Source organism: Anolis sagrei, chromosome 4, assembly GCF_037176765.1.
Source record: "Anolis sagrei isolate rAnoSag1 chromosome 4, rAnoSag1.mat, whole genome shotgun sequence".
Classification (NCBI taxonomy): Eukaryota; Metazoa; Chordata; class Lepidosauria; order Squamata; family Dactyloidae; genus Anolis; species Anolis sagrei.
Genome location: NC_090024.1, coordinates 59,708,293 through 59,725,198, shown reverse-complemented (window position 1 = coordinate 59,725,198; position 16,906 = coordinate 59,708,293). Strand labels below are relative to the sequence as shown.

General features: G+C 39.5%; 1 protein-coding gene across 1 annotated transcript in view; it reads right to left on the bottom strand.

Annotated features, from left to right (window-relative positions):
- NPC1 (NPC intracellular cholesterol transporter 1) overlaps positions 1-16,906 on the bottom strand; it is a 46,537-nt gene that overhangs the window by 988 nt on the left and 28,643 nt on the right. Inside the window, exons 9-24 of the mRNA XM_060775171.2 lie at positions 15,492-15,718; positions 14,783-14,883; positions 13,357-13,459; positions 12,496-12,685; positions 11,633-11,815; positions 9,994-10,108; positions 9,009-9,136; positions 8,634-8,774; positions 7,580-7,669; positions 7,216-7,406; positions 6,045-6,160; positions 5,002-5,131; positions 3,014-3,214; positions 1,818-2,049; positions 693-806; positions 341-503 (exon numbers count right to left, since the gene is read on the bottom strand). Coding sequence (XP_060631154.2) covers positions 341-503; positions 693-806; positions 1,818-2,049; positions 3,014-3,214; positions 5,002-5,131; positions 6,045-6,160; positions 7,216-7,406; positions 7,580-7,669; positions 8,634-8,774; positions 9,009-9,136; positions 9,994-10,108; positions 11,633-11,815; positions 12,496-12,685; positions 13,357-13,459; positions 14,783-14,883; positions 15,492-15,718 — 2,425 coding nt within the window. The remainder of the gene's footprint in view (positions 1-340; positions 504-692; positions 807-1,817; positions 2,050-3,013; positions 3,215-5,001; positions 5,132-6,044; positions 6,161-7,215; positions 7,407-7,579; positions 7,670-8,633; positions 8,775-9,008; positions 9,137-9,993; positions 10,109-11,632; positions 11,816-12,495; positions 12,686-13,356; positions 13,460-14,782; positions 14,884-15,491; positions 15,719-16,906) is intronic.

The window sequence follows — 16,906 nt, the reverse complement described above, 5'->3', positions numbered from 1 at the left end:
TATGTTTTCAAACTGCTAGGTTGGCAGAAACTGAGCCTAACTGGGAATTCACCTCGCTCCCCAGATTTGAACCACCAACCTTTCAGTCAGCAAGTTCAGCAGTTTCACCGCTGCGCCACCAAGGGGCCCAGGGCAATGTGAATGTTATCAATTAAAGTACAAGCTCCTTAATTTTGACAACTGCATGTTTCCACTCTACAAAACGTAGTTAACTCAATAAAATCAAAAGCTTTTGAAACCTGTATTGCAGTGGGAGAAGTGCAGCAAGCCAGGCTAAAACAACAAATGAAGCCAAATTACAAGTTGGTTTGGTCACCCGTAGCAAATAGGAGAGCCTTACCTATGTAGCTTAGCAGGACAGGAAGAAATATTAGTCCATGTGTTGCTCCAAGAAGTACCATAGCTAAGTACATCCTGAAGTAGAAGATCTGGAAAATTTGGGATTTTGAGAAAGCGAGCACCACTATTCCTCCAAATTTCGTGAGTGTAATTCCACTGAAAACCTGTTTGGGAATTAATAAGGGTTTGTTATGTGCAACACAGCAAATGAAAGGCACATTGTTATTCAAATTACAACTTGGTGGCCATGCATGCATCTGCAAAGAGTCAAAAAGGTCCTTCTGGCGTTTTGACAGGAGAACAGCCCATTTCTGAAATTGCCCAACAAGAACAGACTGCAAAGCGATACTTACAGAGCTCCCCATGTGAGACAGGGCATCCTGAGCGCGCTCAGTTCGGGTGGCTTTCGTGCTGATTGTGAAGGCTCTCACCACGTGGCTGCAGAACTCGACAGAGATGCCGCAACTCTGGAAAGAAGGCAGCACAGGGAATTGTCATGGATCACCACAACTTTTATCAAGGCCAAGGCATTCAAAGATCAAATTAATTGCACAAGCTAGTCCTATGCAGTTTTATGCAGAAATGGGATCTATTGTAATTAAAGATGGTTTCAAAAAGAAATATTTATGATCTAAGGTTGATCAAAAGTATCAAATGTGGCTTTCCAGATGTTTCAACTCCCAGAAGCCTTAGCCAGTTGTCCAATGGTCAAGAAGTCTGGGAGCTGAAGTCCAAAACACCTGACGGCCACATGTTTGATATCACTGCACCAAATCAGCTGAGTAATTCTCAGTGAAGAGTTTATCTCTCAGTAAGTTTGGGTTTATGTCTTGAGTAACCGCTGGAAGACAACAAAACCGTGTTTTCAATATATGGAGAGATGCTTTTTCTGCAATATTGGGGAAAGTCCTGAGCAGGTTTTATTCCACATGTGAGAAGTTATATTTAAAATATATACTCAAGGAAGATAGAAATCAGTAGACAAACACACTTGTTCAAATCTACACCTGGACTTCAAAAAACCAAGAGATCAGGGACTGGGAACTTCTTGCATCTTTCTGTTGTTTTACATATTCCAATTTAACCCATCTAAGCTTACTGATAATTTTTCATTCTAGGGCAAAGGAACCCCCAGTGACGCAATGAGTTAAACCCTTGTGTCAGCAGGATTGCTGACTAAAAAATTGGCAGTTTGAATTTGGGGAGAGTACAGGTGACCTCTCATCTGTCAGCTCCAGCTTCTCATGCGGGGACATGAGAGAAGCCTCCACAGGATGGTTAAACATCAGGGTGTCCCCAGGGCAACACCCATGCAGACAGTCAATTTTCTCACTCCAGAAGCAACTAACAGTTTATCAAGTTTCTCCTGACACACACACACACACACACACACACACACAATCCCAGAGTGAAATAATTCTGGGAAGGGATTTTTTGAGGACATCTTAAAAGTGAAAGAAAGGTGTAGGCAAACCTACCATGACGAGGTTGACCAAGGAAACGGCATTCAAGCTGATGCCCCAGAGCCACATCACTCCAAACATGTTGACCAAAATCATCGCAATCGTGGCAGAGACGACAACGGCAGCCCACATTTCAAAGCCAAGGAGTACCATTGTTACCAAAAATATCGATCCAAGAGAAACAGTAAGGTTGAAGACGGTATCGCCGACAATGGTCATATATTGTTCATAAAAAACATAGAACACACTATAAAGGGGAAGGGGAGAAAAGATCTTGTTTAAGATGCGTTAACAGAAAAAATTGAAGCAGCACAGTTCAACAGAAGCCGTTTCATTTCTAAGTGCTAAAATACAACAACAACAAAAACAGTATGACATAGCAGAGGAAGAGTTGTGTGTAATGTTTTGCTTGTTACATTTACAAACTATGCTTACTGTCATTTGACAGCACAGGAAAAAAATTGATGGTTCCAGGGCCCAGCTTTCTACTCCGTGAAACAAACCTACATCTAAGTTTTGAAAGATAAGGATTATTTTTAATTATAAGTGCACCCCCCCCAGTTCCAGAAACCTACGGTATTTACAATGAAGATGATTCACCCATTTTTGAAACTAGAGAAAAAAACTGCTGGGTTGCTTCAAGGGCTGCAAAAATACATTGAGATGCAAGGATGGCATTTTTTTGTACAGTATTTCTACAGTAGCATGTTCTGTTCCAGTACTTCGAATTGCCTTGCCAGTATGCTTTGAAGTTCTTTTGACATGTATATTACTGGTCCTACTATAAATTACACTGCAGGATAATTTAACAATTGATGCCACCTTTAAGCATGTGACCATTTTGTTAATAGGACAATCATTGTTATAAAACAGGGTTGGAAGAGACTGCATGGGTCATCCAGCCCAAGCCCCTTCTGCCATGTAGGAAAAGCACAAGCAAAGCACTCTTGACAGGTGGCCATCCAGCCTCTGCTTAAAAGCCTCCAAAGGAGCTTCCACCACACTCTGAGGGAGGAAAACCTCTAGACCTTGTTACAACACAACAATTAAGTCCATTCCCAATTGGAATTCAGGCTCTGGAGTAGAAAAGTTTCCCCAAATTTATAGGTTGGAATCAGGCTCCTACACTCATCTGCATATACATAGTGCAAAATGAAAAGAATCCCCTTCTAAACATTAGGGGAAATTACTGAAAGAGGACATCCCTATACCTGTAAGGGAATACTCGATAGTTTTTCTCCTTGAGGCTCATGGATTCAGTAATATTGTTTGCGATCATCCGCGCTTTCTTCATGGCATCAATGAAGTCTGCGGACGTTTTCAGCACTGTATGATAAGAACTGAAGTAAGTAGCTCCAACTTCCGTATTGTTGTTTATGAAGTTAACTGCAGAGCCATAGGCAGCATGTCCTCTGTAAAGAAAGGTGCAGTTAAAAACACAACTGGATGGTGGGCAACTCTTTCAAATTCAAACAAGTAACACAAGACATGCTTGAGTCCTCACAAACTTCCAGTACAATATGATATCCTACTCTATAGGACAAAATATGACAGATCCTTTTTAATCTGGACACATTTTGACAAGGAATGAAAACAACCCCCACTTTTGAAGGTTAAAAGGAAAGAAGCGTGAAAGAATAAAATCAGGACAAGTCAATGGAAGACAATGAAGGAGCCATGGTGGCGCAATGGGTTAAACCCTTGTGCTGCTGAACTACAAGATGGCATGAGCTCCCGTCTGTCAGCTCCAGTTCCTGCCAACCTAGCAGTTCAAAAACATGCAAATGTGAGTAGATAAATAGGTATTGCTTCAGCGGCAAAAGGCAAAGCGACTCTCCCAAGCAATCTTGCCAGCCACAAAAATAGGAGGTGATAATGCAAACTCCTCAGCTTGAAAATGGAGAAAAGCACCTCCCCACAGCATGGCCTCCAGAAGCCAGAAATGAAAGGAGAAGCCTCTGCCTTTGTTTGTATTTGTGTGTCTCATTGTATATGATTGTAAAGGCACTGATTGTTTGCCTATATATGTAAATGCTGTAATCTGATCTGAGTCCCTTAGGGGAGAAGGGCGGAATATAAATAAAGTGTATTATTATTATTATTATTATTATTATTATTATTATTATTATCGGACACACAACAAGATTAGTATACAGCAAACAAGATCACTATGCTGGCTTTTGTATTTGATCACACGTCAGACACTTCCCAAGTTGTGTCATGTATCAGCAAATAATGTGTATACAACAGTAGGTGAAAAATGATGAATTCTCAGGAGCTGAGCAGCCATGTTTTCTCTTTAGAACAAGTATAGCACTGAGAGAAAAGGGAGGAGCTATTACATCACATCTAGAGGTACAGAAAGCCAAGAGCGTCAAACTACAAAGGCAAACACAATATCACAGGTGCATTCTGGGGCATGACAATGTGTGCGGCTGACAGGTAGTATTATGGTCAGTGCTGATTGTTTTTAAGTGCATGCCAAGGTCTTTAGGCACTGCACCCAGTGTGCCGATCACCAGAGGGACCACCTTTACTAGCTTGTGCCAGAGTCTTTGCAGTTCTATCTTTAAATCCTCATATCATGTAAGCTTGTCCAGTTGCTTCTCGTCAATTCTGCTGTCACCTGGGATTGCAACATCGACAATCTATACTTGGTTTTTTCCACGATCGTGAGGTCAGGAGGATTGTGCCAAAACTCTTTCAGTTTGAATTTGGAAGTCACAGCGTAGTTTGACATGTTTATTTTCCGTAACTTTTTCTGGCTTGGGGATGCCTGGAAGTTTTACCATCCTATGGGAGGCTTCTCTCATGTCCTCACATAAGAAGCTGAAGCTGACAGATGGGAGCCCACCCTGCTCCCCGGATTTAAACTGTCAACCTTTCAGTCAGCAGTGCTGCCAGCAAAAAGTTTTAACCCATTGCGCCACTGGAGGCTCCAGCTCTCCAGTTAAAGTTGCATTAAACTGCTGAATTAATGCAGTTTGATACCACTTTAAATGATACTTCCTCAGATGCATGAAGTGAAGTGCCGTAATCAGAAATGTATGTGGACGGTGATGTTTGCAGTAGCTCAAAAAAAATAAATCGCGAATTAATTTTAATTGTTTTAAAAAGAAACATTATTTCAAATAACTATTTCATGACTGTAAACTTTGTCCAGAAAATATATCTATTTAAATGCTATAGCAATACATACCCTTTACCACATTTTGGGTTAGGATTATCGGAGAGGAACATTGGGAGAAATTTCATGAATTCTTCACCCTGCGGCCTCTGCTTCCCTTCTGGAGTTAGTGGACGGCAACGGACACAGGAGGGATTGACAACTGCAAGCCAATATGGAAAAAAACAAGGAATTACCTCTGTGCCACCCACACATTCCATTTTCACAATCCAGAAGAAAACATTTTTGGGGGGCAAACATCAAGATGCTTACTGAAGAGTCCCAGAATTTTGCACCAAAGACACCCAAAAAGCTATTCAATTACAGACACACCTTAGCTTGACTTATTACCTCACCACACTAGAGAATGAATCCACTTTAAATCTGGTTTCTGCCTCCTGCAGAATTCTGGGGTTTGTAGTTTAGTAAGGCTGTTAAAGGCTCCTCCTCCTTGAACTACAAACCCGAGAATTCTGCGGGAGGCAGAAACCAGATTTAAAGTGGATTCATTCTCTAGTGGGATGAAGTAGTTATTAGACTTTTTAATCTGCTTAACTACTGAATTTTACTGGAACTCTTATTTTTGTGTGTGTCAGGAGCAACTTGAGAAACTGCAAGTCGCTTCTGGTGTGAGAGAATTGGCAGCCTGCAAGGACGTTGTCTAGGGGGCGCCTGGATGTTTGATGTTTTACCATCCTTGTGGGAGGGTTCCCTCATATCCCTGCATGTGGAACTGGAGCTGACAGACGGGAGCTCACTCCGCTCCCCAGATTCGAACCGCCAACCTTTCGGTCAGCAGTCCTGCTGGCACAAGGGTTTAACCTTTTGAGTGCAATGCTAATTATTTCTGCTCAGATGTTTCCTAGAGGTTAGTCCAAAATATTTCAAAGAGAAATGATGCCTGAAATTGAGTAGGAGTAGGAATATTCAAAATAGTACACGGTCCAATTCATGATATATGAACTTGGGCAAGGAGGCATGGCTGGCAACAAAAATGTTCAATATCTCCGTTTGAAAGCAGGTTTCTGACTTTGCATAAGATTTCTGGTAAAAACACTAAGGCAAACGCACTGTACCTGAAGCATTGCAGAATTGTTCAGTGGCATTATAGACTCTGCAACAGGACGACTGGGGTTTGACCCAATCAAAGTAGTCATCAAGCCAAGAAGAAGGAGGATAGCCAATTCTTGTACTGTGAAGTGAAAACAAAGAGCCAAGTATTTTCCATATGCATTTAAAACAGGGCATTTTTCTGTGAGTTTTACAAAAAACAAAAGGTTAGTCTTACTATAAACATCATTCTGAGATGGACTGGATGGATAATGCACTCACTAACAAGTTAAACAGGGCAGGAGTCTACACAAGTCTTTCAGTTTCCTACCCCAACCATGTTATTATCAAGTCCTCTCCAATTAAACCTATGTCATCTGTTGTATCTTACAATTGTTTTTATTATGTTCCGTTATTTTTAACCAATACTGTATACATAGGAGAAGTGTGGATTGCTCCTTCTGGCTATTCCAGAATGAGCCTTCACAGGAAGTACAGCCTCTAATTCTCAGGATGACACAGAAGGATAAATCCACTCACTAATGGAATTTACTCAAGCCCTTTTAACATGGAGGGAGAAAAGCCTTCTAAGACACTGCTACCTGAAAAACAGACTGCCTGAATGCTGCTTAGGCAGACCTGTACCTATCCCATTCACAGTGCCATACAAAGGTTGATAGTTCAATCCAACTGAAGGTGGGTGACTAAAATGATCAAGGGTCTGGAGAATAAGCCCTGTGAGAAGCGGCTTGAAGAGCTGGGCATGTTTAGCCTGAAGAAGAGAAGGCAGAGAAGAGACATGATAGCCACGTATAAGTATTTGAGAGGAGGAGGGAGCAAGCTTGTTTTCTACTGTCCTGGAGACTAGGATGCGGAACAAAGGCTTCAAACTACAAGAAAGGAGATTCCATCTGAACATTAGGAAGAACTGCAAGAGCTGTTCAGCAGTGGAACTCTTTGCCCCATAGTGAGGTGGAGGCTCCTTCTTTGGAAGCTTTTAAACAGAGGCTGGATGGCCATCTGTTGAGGGTGTTTTGAATGCAATTTTCCTGCTTCTTGGCAGGGGGGTGGACTGGATGGCCCACGAGGTCTCTTCCAACTCTATGATTCAAAATTCTCAATCAGAGTTTGGTTCAATTAAAATACAAGTTATTAGTTTTTGAGTCGTAGGATTTTATGAAAAAGGGGAGCACTTACTAGCTGTTGATTTCTGCTGCGTCAAATAGCTGCTGTACCAGGGAGTTGTTGTCACATCCCATCCCACCACACACCATGTTTTGTCCCTCCAGAGTGGTGTAGTTATGCCCTTCTTCCAGCACAAAGTAGACCGGAGGGCCAGAGTGGACGAACCGACCGAGAGAGTTGAAATATTCCAACACATAGGAGTCCTTGTTCACCAAAGGGGGAAAAAAATTAAAATGTCTCAATATATAAACACTCATTTTCAAAAATACAAACATTACTGCTTTTTCTCAGGGGAGAATGATAGTACTTTTCAATAGGTTTTCTTTTTCTAAATGAAAGAAAATGGAAGGGGAGGGGAGACATAAAAGCCACTTACATCTGGCATTGATAACCTCTGATCCAGACCAATCTCTACTTTGTTGATAACTGCTATGCTGAATGATAGCACTCCAACAAATATGGATATCTGAAAAACAAAGAAATAGTGATTTAACTCTTGAAAATGGTTTTCATTTCCATCTTTCCAAGAACTATACTCATACACAACATAGTTAGAAATGTAACTTTTTCTTATTAAAATACATATTAAAATGACTGGACTACAAAACCAGATCAAGCTGGAACAACTACACAAAGTACCGTATATACTCAAATATAAGCTGAGTTTTTCAGTCCTTTTTTTAGGCAGAAAAAGTCCCCCTCAGTTTATATTTGAATCAAAGATATTTATCATTTTACTCTGTTATTATTTGAAACACAACAATATTAGTAAACACCAAACAAGGTCACTATGCTGGCTGTTGTACTGGATCATATTTCGGACACTTCCCAAGTGTCTAGGGACTGTCTTATGTATCGGCGAATAATGCGTGTCAGCTGCAAAAGGGTAGCCTTTTGCAGCTGACAGATGGTAATTTTGTCAGCACTGATTGTGTTTAAGTGCAGGCCAAGGTCTTTAGGCACTGCACCCAGTGTGCTGATCACCACTGGGAGCACCTTTACTGGCTTGTGCCAGAGTCTTTGCAGTTCGATCTTTAAATCCTCATATCGTGTCAGCTTTTTCAGTTGTTTCTCATCAATCCTGCTGTCACCTGGGATTGCAGCATCGACAATCCATACTTAGTTTTTTAACATGATTGTCAAGTCAGGAATATTGTGCTCCAAAACTCTGTCAGTCTGAATTCGGGAGTCCCAGAGTAATTAGATGTGTTTATTTTCCATAACTTTGTCAGGCTTGTGATCCCACCAGTTCTTTGTCACAGGCAGATGGTATTTGTGGCACAAGTTCCAATGAATCATCTCAGCAATGGTGTTATGCCTCTGCTTAATATTTTTGCATTTACATTAAGATATAAATATCTAGCCTCAGTTTCAAATATCTTGTCTTTGGAGTAATTACTTAAAACAAGAGAGGGGGGAGGTATACATACCACTATTGGCCTCATCCAGTCCTTTAGGAGAAATGGAGAATATACGTTTTTGAAGAATAAAAACAACATGCTTTCAGAATGCTGAACATTACTGATTTCCTCACTGCCTTTGACACAACACAGGATATCATATCGATTTTTCTGAAATATAAAAGGACTAAAATGAATATAATAATAATAATAATAATAATAATAATAATAATAATAATAATGGCAATAAAACTTTATTTGTAGACCACCCTATCTCCCCAAAGGAACTCAGCGTGGTTTCCAACATATATGGCAAACATTCAATGCCAACGAGAAGACATAGAAACCAATTACATAAAATCAGAACACACTCAAAACAGATGCAAGAGGTGATCATAAACCTACCTCCTGACGCTTAATGTCCAGGCCCAAGAGGCTTACAAAGCATGTAATCTGAAGAAGAAAGTCAATGAGTACAGCCATTGCAGCAAAGAGGGAGAAAGTACGGACAGCGGGCATAGTGGACAAACTCCCTAGAAGATATAAATAAACAGAAGTACATAATGCCTTATGCTTACACAGACAGTATGACTTCACACCAAATCATGGAAGCTTAATAGAACAATACATTCAAGACAACTTTCAATGACAGCAGTTGGCACTGTAATGATCTCAAGACTTGAGATACTGAAGTTTAAGTTACTACAGAGACAAGGAAACACAATGGAAGACCACAAGCCTACTATTCTCTATCATTTCCACACTAACAGTATATCTAGTAATTAGATACAGCAGTGGTTAAAAATACATCTGTATCTATAACCTTGAATGCTTTGTAAGATAAGCAGGAAATCATTTCATTCCAAAAGACCCTCTTTTTTACCCTTATCAACCTGTGACATTTTTGAAGAAAGGTAAATGGTATAGTGCAATATAATAATATATAATACTGATATTGTACTATGCTAATAATATAATATATTGTATGAAAATATATCTTGTAAGCCGCTCTGAGTCCCCTTCGGGGTGAGAAGGGTGACATATAAATGCTGCAAATAAATAAATAATAAACATTGCATGCACATTGTGAGCATTTAATAAAAGGCTGTGATTAGAAAAAAAAATTATCCACCAGATTAAGGTTTTGGCACCCAACTAACTTGCATTGAGTCTGTAATAGCGAAATGTTCAAATAAATTGTCTGTACGTGCACTCAGGTCTCAACTGGATGAGTACTATCGTAAATGCCTTCGTAAATGGAATCAATGTGCTAATTAAGCAGAAAATTCATGTGCAACATGATGAAATACCTTTTCCTAACACTAGACAGGATCAAAAGTTCTGTCAGACTAGAGTAAACCACAAATGTAGAAAGATAAGGAATTCTTACCCAGGAAAAAAGCCACCGTTTCTGAAAACGATGAAAGCAACATGCTAGGAGCCACGTCTCCAAGAATGCGGCCAATCTGCTTATCTAGAGTTTCACCTTGAAGACGCTCATCTCTCTGAAATTGGAATTTTCTTGTTAGGAATTAACTCAAGTAAATATTGTTCGAAGATCTACATAGTAAATACAGGCATACCATTAAAAAGGTCTCTAACAGTAAGGCTCCTTTTTACAAAACTTTTTTACAGTTGTTCAATCCCCTCATTTCTTTCTAATTGGAGGTTTGTTTCAGCAACATTGGCACTTGGAGGCAGAGGACTCAGAATACAAACTTTCAGTGCCGAATAACACTGCAATAACACTGGAGCTGGAAAAGAATGGGATGGTATGCAAACTGATCCTATTGTAGCTACATATGCCTTCCTAAAAACGGAAAAGGCAGGCAGCAGCCACTTTCAAAATTCTTTACAAGCAAGAATAGCAATAATAAATAAATAAATAAATAAATAAATAAATAAATAAATGAGAGAGAGAGAGAGAGAGAGAGAGAGAGAAGGGGAAAGCAGATCCATCTCCCTCACCACCTACTTCTACATGTTAAAAAACATAGATTGATAAGTACATTAAGCCTTCAAGTAGTTTCTAACAAATTCATAATGTCTTAACCATGCAACACTGACACGGGCAATCTATTGGTTTTGAATTAAACATTTGCTGAAACACGTTGAATTGTTTTCTTTTGTATGTGTGTGTACACATGGTGCAGGAACCTATCTGTTCTGCCCCCATGATATCTAACTGCTTGGAAGATGAACTGGTTGCACAGGGAACAGATGGAGGATGCTTAGACAAAGTCAACAAGGATAAAAGCTTCAACCCCTTTCTCCTCCCGTGTCTAACTGGAACAGACATCAGAAGATAGTTAAAGTCCTTGAGAGAGGGGCTCTGAAGTGCTTAACTTCTCTTACTGTTTCTTCTCTTGTTGGTGTCTCGTCTGTCTTTGGACTAATGTTTGGCTTGAACTAACTTTAACTTAAAATGTCTCTGACATGACTCCAACATCTATTTTGTGGACCTTTCTGGCTTTCCTCTCTTTTCACCTTCCACTTCTAAAATGGGTAGTTCTTTAAGAAACAAGAAGGATGTTGCCTGAGGCTCCGCCCTTGGGAGGATTCTTAAAGGGGCAGGAAGGGGGGCGCCTTAAAGGGAAAGAGGCTATCTAGACTGACCCCACACAAAACAGTATATGAAATGCTAATTCCCTCTAACAAAAAAGAGCTAAAATAGGAGTAAACAATGAGAGTATTTACGGAGGCATGACACTATATGTGTCCCTCCATGTTATAAAGTCTGTCTTTGGGACCAAATGATCTGTTAAAGAATCAGTGTCCAAGGACTTCATTAATTGAGGTATACCTGTGTGTTTATTTGAAAGGATTTCAAAGACATATTGCTTGTGCTGCCAAGAAGACACTGCACTAAGGATTCTAAATCTCCACTTCCGAAATAATATCAGATTGGGCTACTGATCTCCTTCAATACGCTATACAATACAAGTTACATCTGAAGCCAATTTGTTATATATTTCAACTCTGAATTACTTATAAGACAATAACAACAAATAAACAAATAAATAAAATACCTGATATGTTTGAACAATAATGAAAATATTATCCACTCCAACAGCCAGGACCAAAAATGGAATGACTTCAATAACAATCAGTGTTAAGCTCACTCCAAAATAGCTGAAGATACCGATTGAACATGCCACTGAACTCAGTACAATCAGGATCCCTGCAATGCCCAAGGAAATTTTTGAATCCACCTAATAAATGAAGACACAAATCATACAATTATTTATATATTCATCATTTTGAATTCACAGCGTAACACTACAGTTGTTCCAATATAGTTCTAGTTATTTTTTGCTAGACAGGGGAAAGATTTCGTCCCTTCCACACAGCCATATAATCCAGAATATCAAGGCAGAAAATTCCACATTTTCTGCTCTGAACTGAGTCTACACTGTCATATATTCCTGTTCAAAGCAGAAAATGTGGGATTTTATTCAGCTGTGTGGAAGGGGTCTCAGTGAAATATTGCCCCACAAGTAACTTAAAGAGAGAAAGTCCAAGAGCAGCCATTTTAAAAAGAAATATTAGGTTAACTTTGTAGTATCTGATAATATAATTAACTAGCAACAGAGGCATTTCAGAAAGGTTTTATTTTTCAGTGTGGAGACTACAACTTCCATGTGCCAATATAGCCAATGGAGAGGGATTATGGGAGCTGCAATTAAAGAACATCCAGAGCCACAAATACTGGAAAGAAAAGAGATAAAATAATGGCTAATACATTTCTACCTCAACTTTTTTTAAAAGGTGAAACACGTAAGACAAGGGAAAACATTACACATTTGAGCTAAAATATCAGCAGACGCTGTAAACATTATTTCAGGTTTTATTTGCTATAAAATTGCTTTTCAACAATTATAAACATACATACCAAGAATCGGGAAGCACTCCTGATGTGTCCTAGAGCTAAGGAGATGTACACAAACATGACCACATAACTGATGGCGACGGTTCTAGCATCACTGCTGCTTTCTCGGTTTATTTCATCTTCAATACTGCGCTCAGTGGTAAAGGAAATGGTTAAATTTGGGTTGCTGTAGTTTTTCACAAACTTGATGAACCTGAAGAAGACACATGATTTATGAGAAAACCAGATAAATATTATCATGTGAATCTTTGGGGAAAAATATTCCTTAAAATCAATATTTAAGTTTTTTATTGTGTTAGAAGTGAACTGAGAAACTGCAAGTTGCTTCTGGTGTGTGAGAATTGGCTGTCTGCAAGGACGTTGCCCAGGGGATGTCCCCGCATGAGAAGCTGGAGCTGACAGGCAGGAGATGACCCCATTTCGCGGATTCGAACCACCGACCATCAGGTCAGCAGTTCAGCTGGCATAAAGGTTTAACCCATTGCACCATTGCAGGGAAAAACGTGCTGTGGACATGCATTCTTTTACTATAAAATGCGATTTTCCAAGTTCTATACTGAATTGATTTGATACATTTCGATAGCTTTGATCTGTACATAATATTCAACTCCTAGCCAACAATGTGCCTCCATCTATAACAGATTTTCCTATTCTTAAACTCCACATTTATTTAGGGCAGTTCTCATGATGGAAGAACTAAAAGAAATCCAAGGCAAATGACTCCCAATGGTCTAAGTCATTACATGATCCAGTGCGTGGTATTAAACACTGTCAGCAGTAACACTATTTTAGACTTTCTTGAGCAGAAAGCCAATTCATTTCCATTATAAAGAGTTTACATCCATGGTTTAAGTCAAGACTTACTCTGCCTCCCAAGCAAGAGCTTTATTCAGCTTTTCTGTGTCATTGTAGTAATTCTGGACAGGAAATGTGATGACAAGGGCTGTTGCATTGTTGTAATTGTCACCTATGTGGAAAAAATACACGGGGAACTATTTTAAAGTACATACAAGTCACTTTTTTGTATAATTCAAAAGGCACATTCTAGGATATGCAAGTTCCTTCTCAAAAGTACTGTTGTAAAGCACTTCCTCCTATTGGCGCTAGGCTTGTGCTATCCGGGTAAACCGCGACCCATTTCAATGTCCTGATCAGTTTTTCTAGAGCCTCCCAAATTTGGGAGGACAGAAATTTGTTTTCGATCAGGGAAGCCAACAGATTGTTATTAATAATAATAATAATAATAATAATAATAATAATACTTTCTTTATATTCCGGAATCTCCTCTCTTGTAGTTTGAAGCCATTGTTCCGCGTCCTAGTCTCCAAGGAAGCAGAAAACAAGCTTGCTCCCTCCTCCCTGTGGCTTCCTCTCACATATTTATACATGGCTATCATATCTCCTCTCAGCCTTCTCTTCTTCAGGCTAAACATGCCCAGTTCCCTAAGCCGCTCCTCATAGGGCTTGTTCTCCAGACCCTTGATCATTTTAGTCGCCCTCCTTTGGACACATTCCAGCTTGTCAATATCTCTCTTGAATTGTGGTGCCCAGAATTGGACACAATATTCCAGATGTGGTCTAACCAAAGCAGAATAGAGGGGTAGCATTACTTCCTTAGATCTAGACACTATGCTCCTATTGATGCAGGCCAATATCTATATCCTGCCACTATCTCCCTGAAGGGATTTGGAGCCGCTCACAAAAGAACTCAAGAACTCCAAAGTGCAGCACACAAAAAATACACATAAATGAAAACAATTTAAATTTACAGGATTTTACATAAAACAACACACAAACCCATATTACTAAGGTTTAAAATTCCATAAAATGCAGCAGTGCCTGCAGATATAAAATAAACTATATACAGGTGTCAGACCAAAGTGTCGGAGTGAAACAAATCACTAAGTCCTTGAGTAACCATTAAAACTCTAACCAGCCGCGCTTGGTACAGAGGTGAGACCAAGAGAAGGGCCTCCTCAGAAGTTCTCAGAACTATTCTAGAATAGTATTAACTACTAGTATTTCCTGTGTAGTTGCACAACTAACAAGTCTTGCCAATTCCTGGTTTGTTTGTTTTTTAAAGGAAGGTTTGTTTCTTTCCAATCACCTTATTACATTAAATCCTCCCACAATGCAGCATCATAAGCATGTAAACAGTGCATGATCAGGTGTGGGCCAAAAGCTAGATGCTGAGTGGTGTATTAGTCTGAAAATTGCAGAAAAGGGCTCTCTAAGACATGTACTCATATCATTTCAGAAGTACAGGTCTGCTTTAGGACATCACACCTACCATCATATCCTCCCATCACCAGCCATGGAAAAACAGGACCGCCAAATGTTCCTAAGCATGGATCATGAAGAAGAGTGGTGTCGTTCAAAGATGCTGGAGCTCTGTCAAGTTCAAAAATAAAAGTTTGGAGTTATCTGAGAAGAACTTTTCATGCACATTATGACAACATTGGGGCAGCTCATGTTTTGTCACTCTTAACAAACATATCTGCCAGTAGTCAGCAGTTTCAACATAACAGCAAACTCTGGCATGATACAAGCCAGAAATTCCAGCTCCAAAATGCATGGTGAGACAGATAGCTAGGAAAGAGAACACACCCAAACCCTAGTTCTGGGATTTATTTATTTACTCTATTTGTATCCCGCCTTTCTCTACCCTGAAGGGGACTCAAGGCAGCTTTGGACAACAAACAGTTAGAATACACTTAAGTTAAAGTTAAAATTAAATGCACATTAAAACATATAAAACATTGCATTCAGTATTAAAATCACCTGATAGCCTATTGCATAGGACACTTTTAAACCATTATTTGGGCCACCCTAACGTCTATTAATAAATATTTAAATGCTAAATTCTTCTGGTTTTAAGCAAATTATTCAAATCTCCAAAAAATTAAATGAAAATCAACTTATTGAACAGATATGTAGAGAAGCAATTTTAAAACAACACAAGTAGTTCACTGAGGAGAAGGGGTTGTCACTGTACTTACTGGACACAGTATAAGAAGTGAGAGTGGTAGTCAGCATAAACAAAAAAATCATCACCAATGGTATGATCTAGGACAGAATGGCTGTTCTGGAAATAGTTGAGTACGCTCAGAATAGTACAGTTGTTATTGTAGGGAGAAAGAGGGATCAAGCAGACGTCCTTCAGCATTATGGTCTCATTATTGTAGGAAGCAGCTATATTTTCAACAGCATCCTGCAAGTCTAGCACCTGAAAAATATCCCAAAGCAAGAGTTCTATTTTGTATAGCAACAGATTAAGTCCCTTCCCCACCCACCTCTCATTAAGCAAAAGGATCTGCTGTAAGTAACTGCCTATAACGCTAGATTTAAAAATGAAAAAAATCTGTTCCTGGTTTGAAAATGTTATTTCCTGTTTAATTGTGTGGTACTTACTTTGAAAGTAGTTGTTATACTCCAGAAACTTTGTTTTTGTGGCTGCCAAAAATATGTTGCATTTGTTGAGACTCTATGAGATATTCATTGAAAAACTATAGCAAAATGTGCTGCAGGATGTCCCACAAAACAAAGTTCTTGCAGTTTAATAAACTTTTCCATGCTTTTAATGATGCAACCAATTAGGAAATGACATTTATAACTCAGGAACAAAAATTATGTTACATAGTGTAATGTGCCTTTTGACAGAAAGGCACATTATGGCCAAACACAAATATCAGCCATACCCTTTCAACTTCCAAGATATGAAAAAAGCATATTGTATTTTAGATGCAAAGTTTGAAATAGACTGTAAGACAAGCGCCATAATATCAAGTATGGAAAAGAAAGCCAGAATAAGAGCAAGCCATGGTGTTATTACCACAAGAAGTTCCTGTCCTGCCACCATTTTGCTACTTTAAGGCACACCAATTTTGCATTAATTGCTATCATATCTAACTTTGATTTGTACTTCAGTGCTGCTTTGGTGATTTATGGTTGCGTGACCTGTTTTCTGCATCATCATCATAATAATAAACTTTATTTATATCCTGCCCCCTCTCCAAAAGGACTCAGGGCAGCATACAACAACTCTGGGGTGGCTTACAACATCACTGCCATAGTACTGCCTTCTGACTCCTGCAAGCCCTACTTTGCATATGCATTCCTTTCTCCCACCAAGGAAGGACCGTCTGCTCCTCTGGCATGTGGGGGAGCTGGGTATGCCCTTCTGTGCCCCACCATCAAAGCAATAAGAATCCTTCCTCTCAAGGAGAACTCCCATGTGAGGAAGGGCTATCATCACTTTTTTGGTGAGGTGTGTCCCTCTGTGCCCCCAAAACAAATGACAATCCTTCCTTGTTGGAAGGAGGATTGAATATCCTATAAAATCTGGCCCAGTCACATCTCATGGCTGCCCGAGAAGCAGAATTGTGGCAGGATAATATTTTCCATACATAAATCT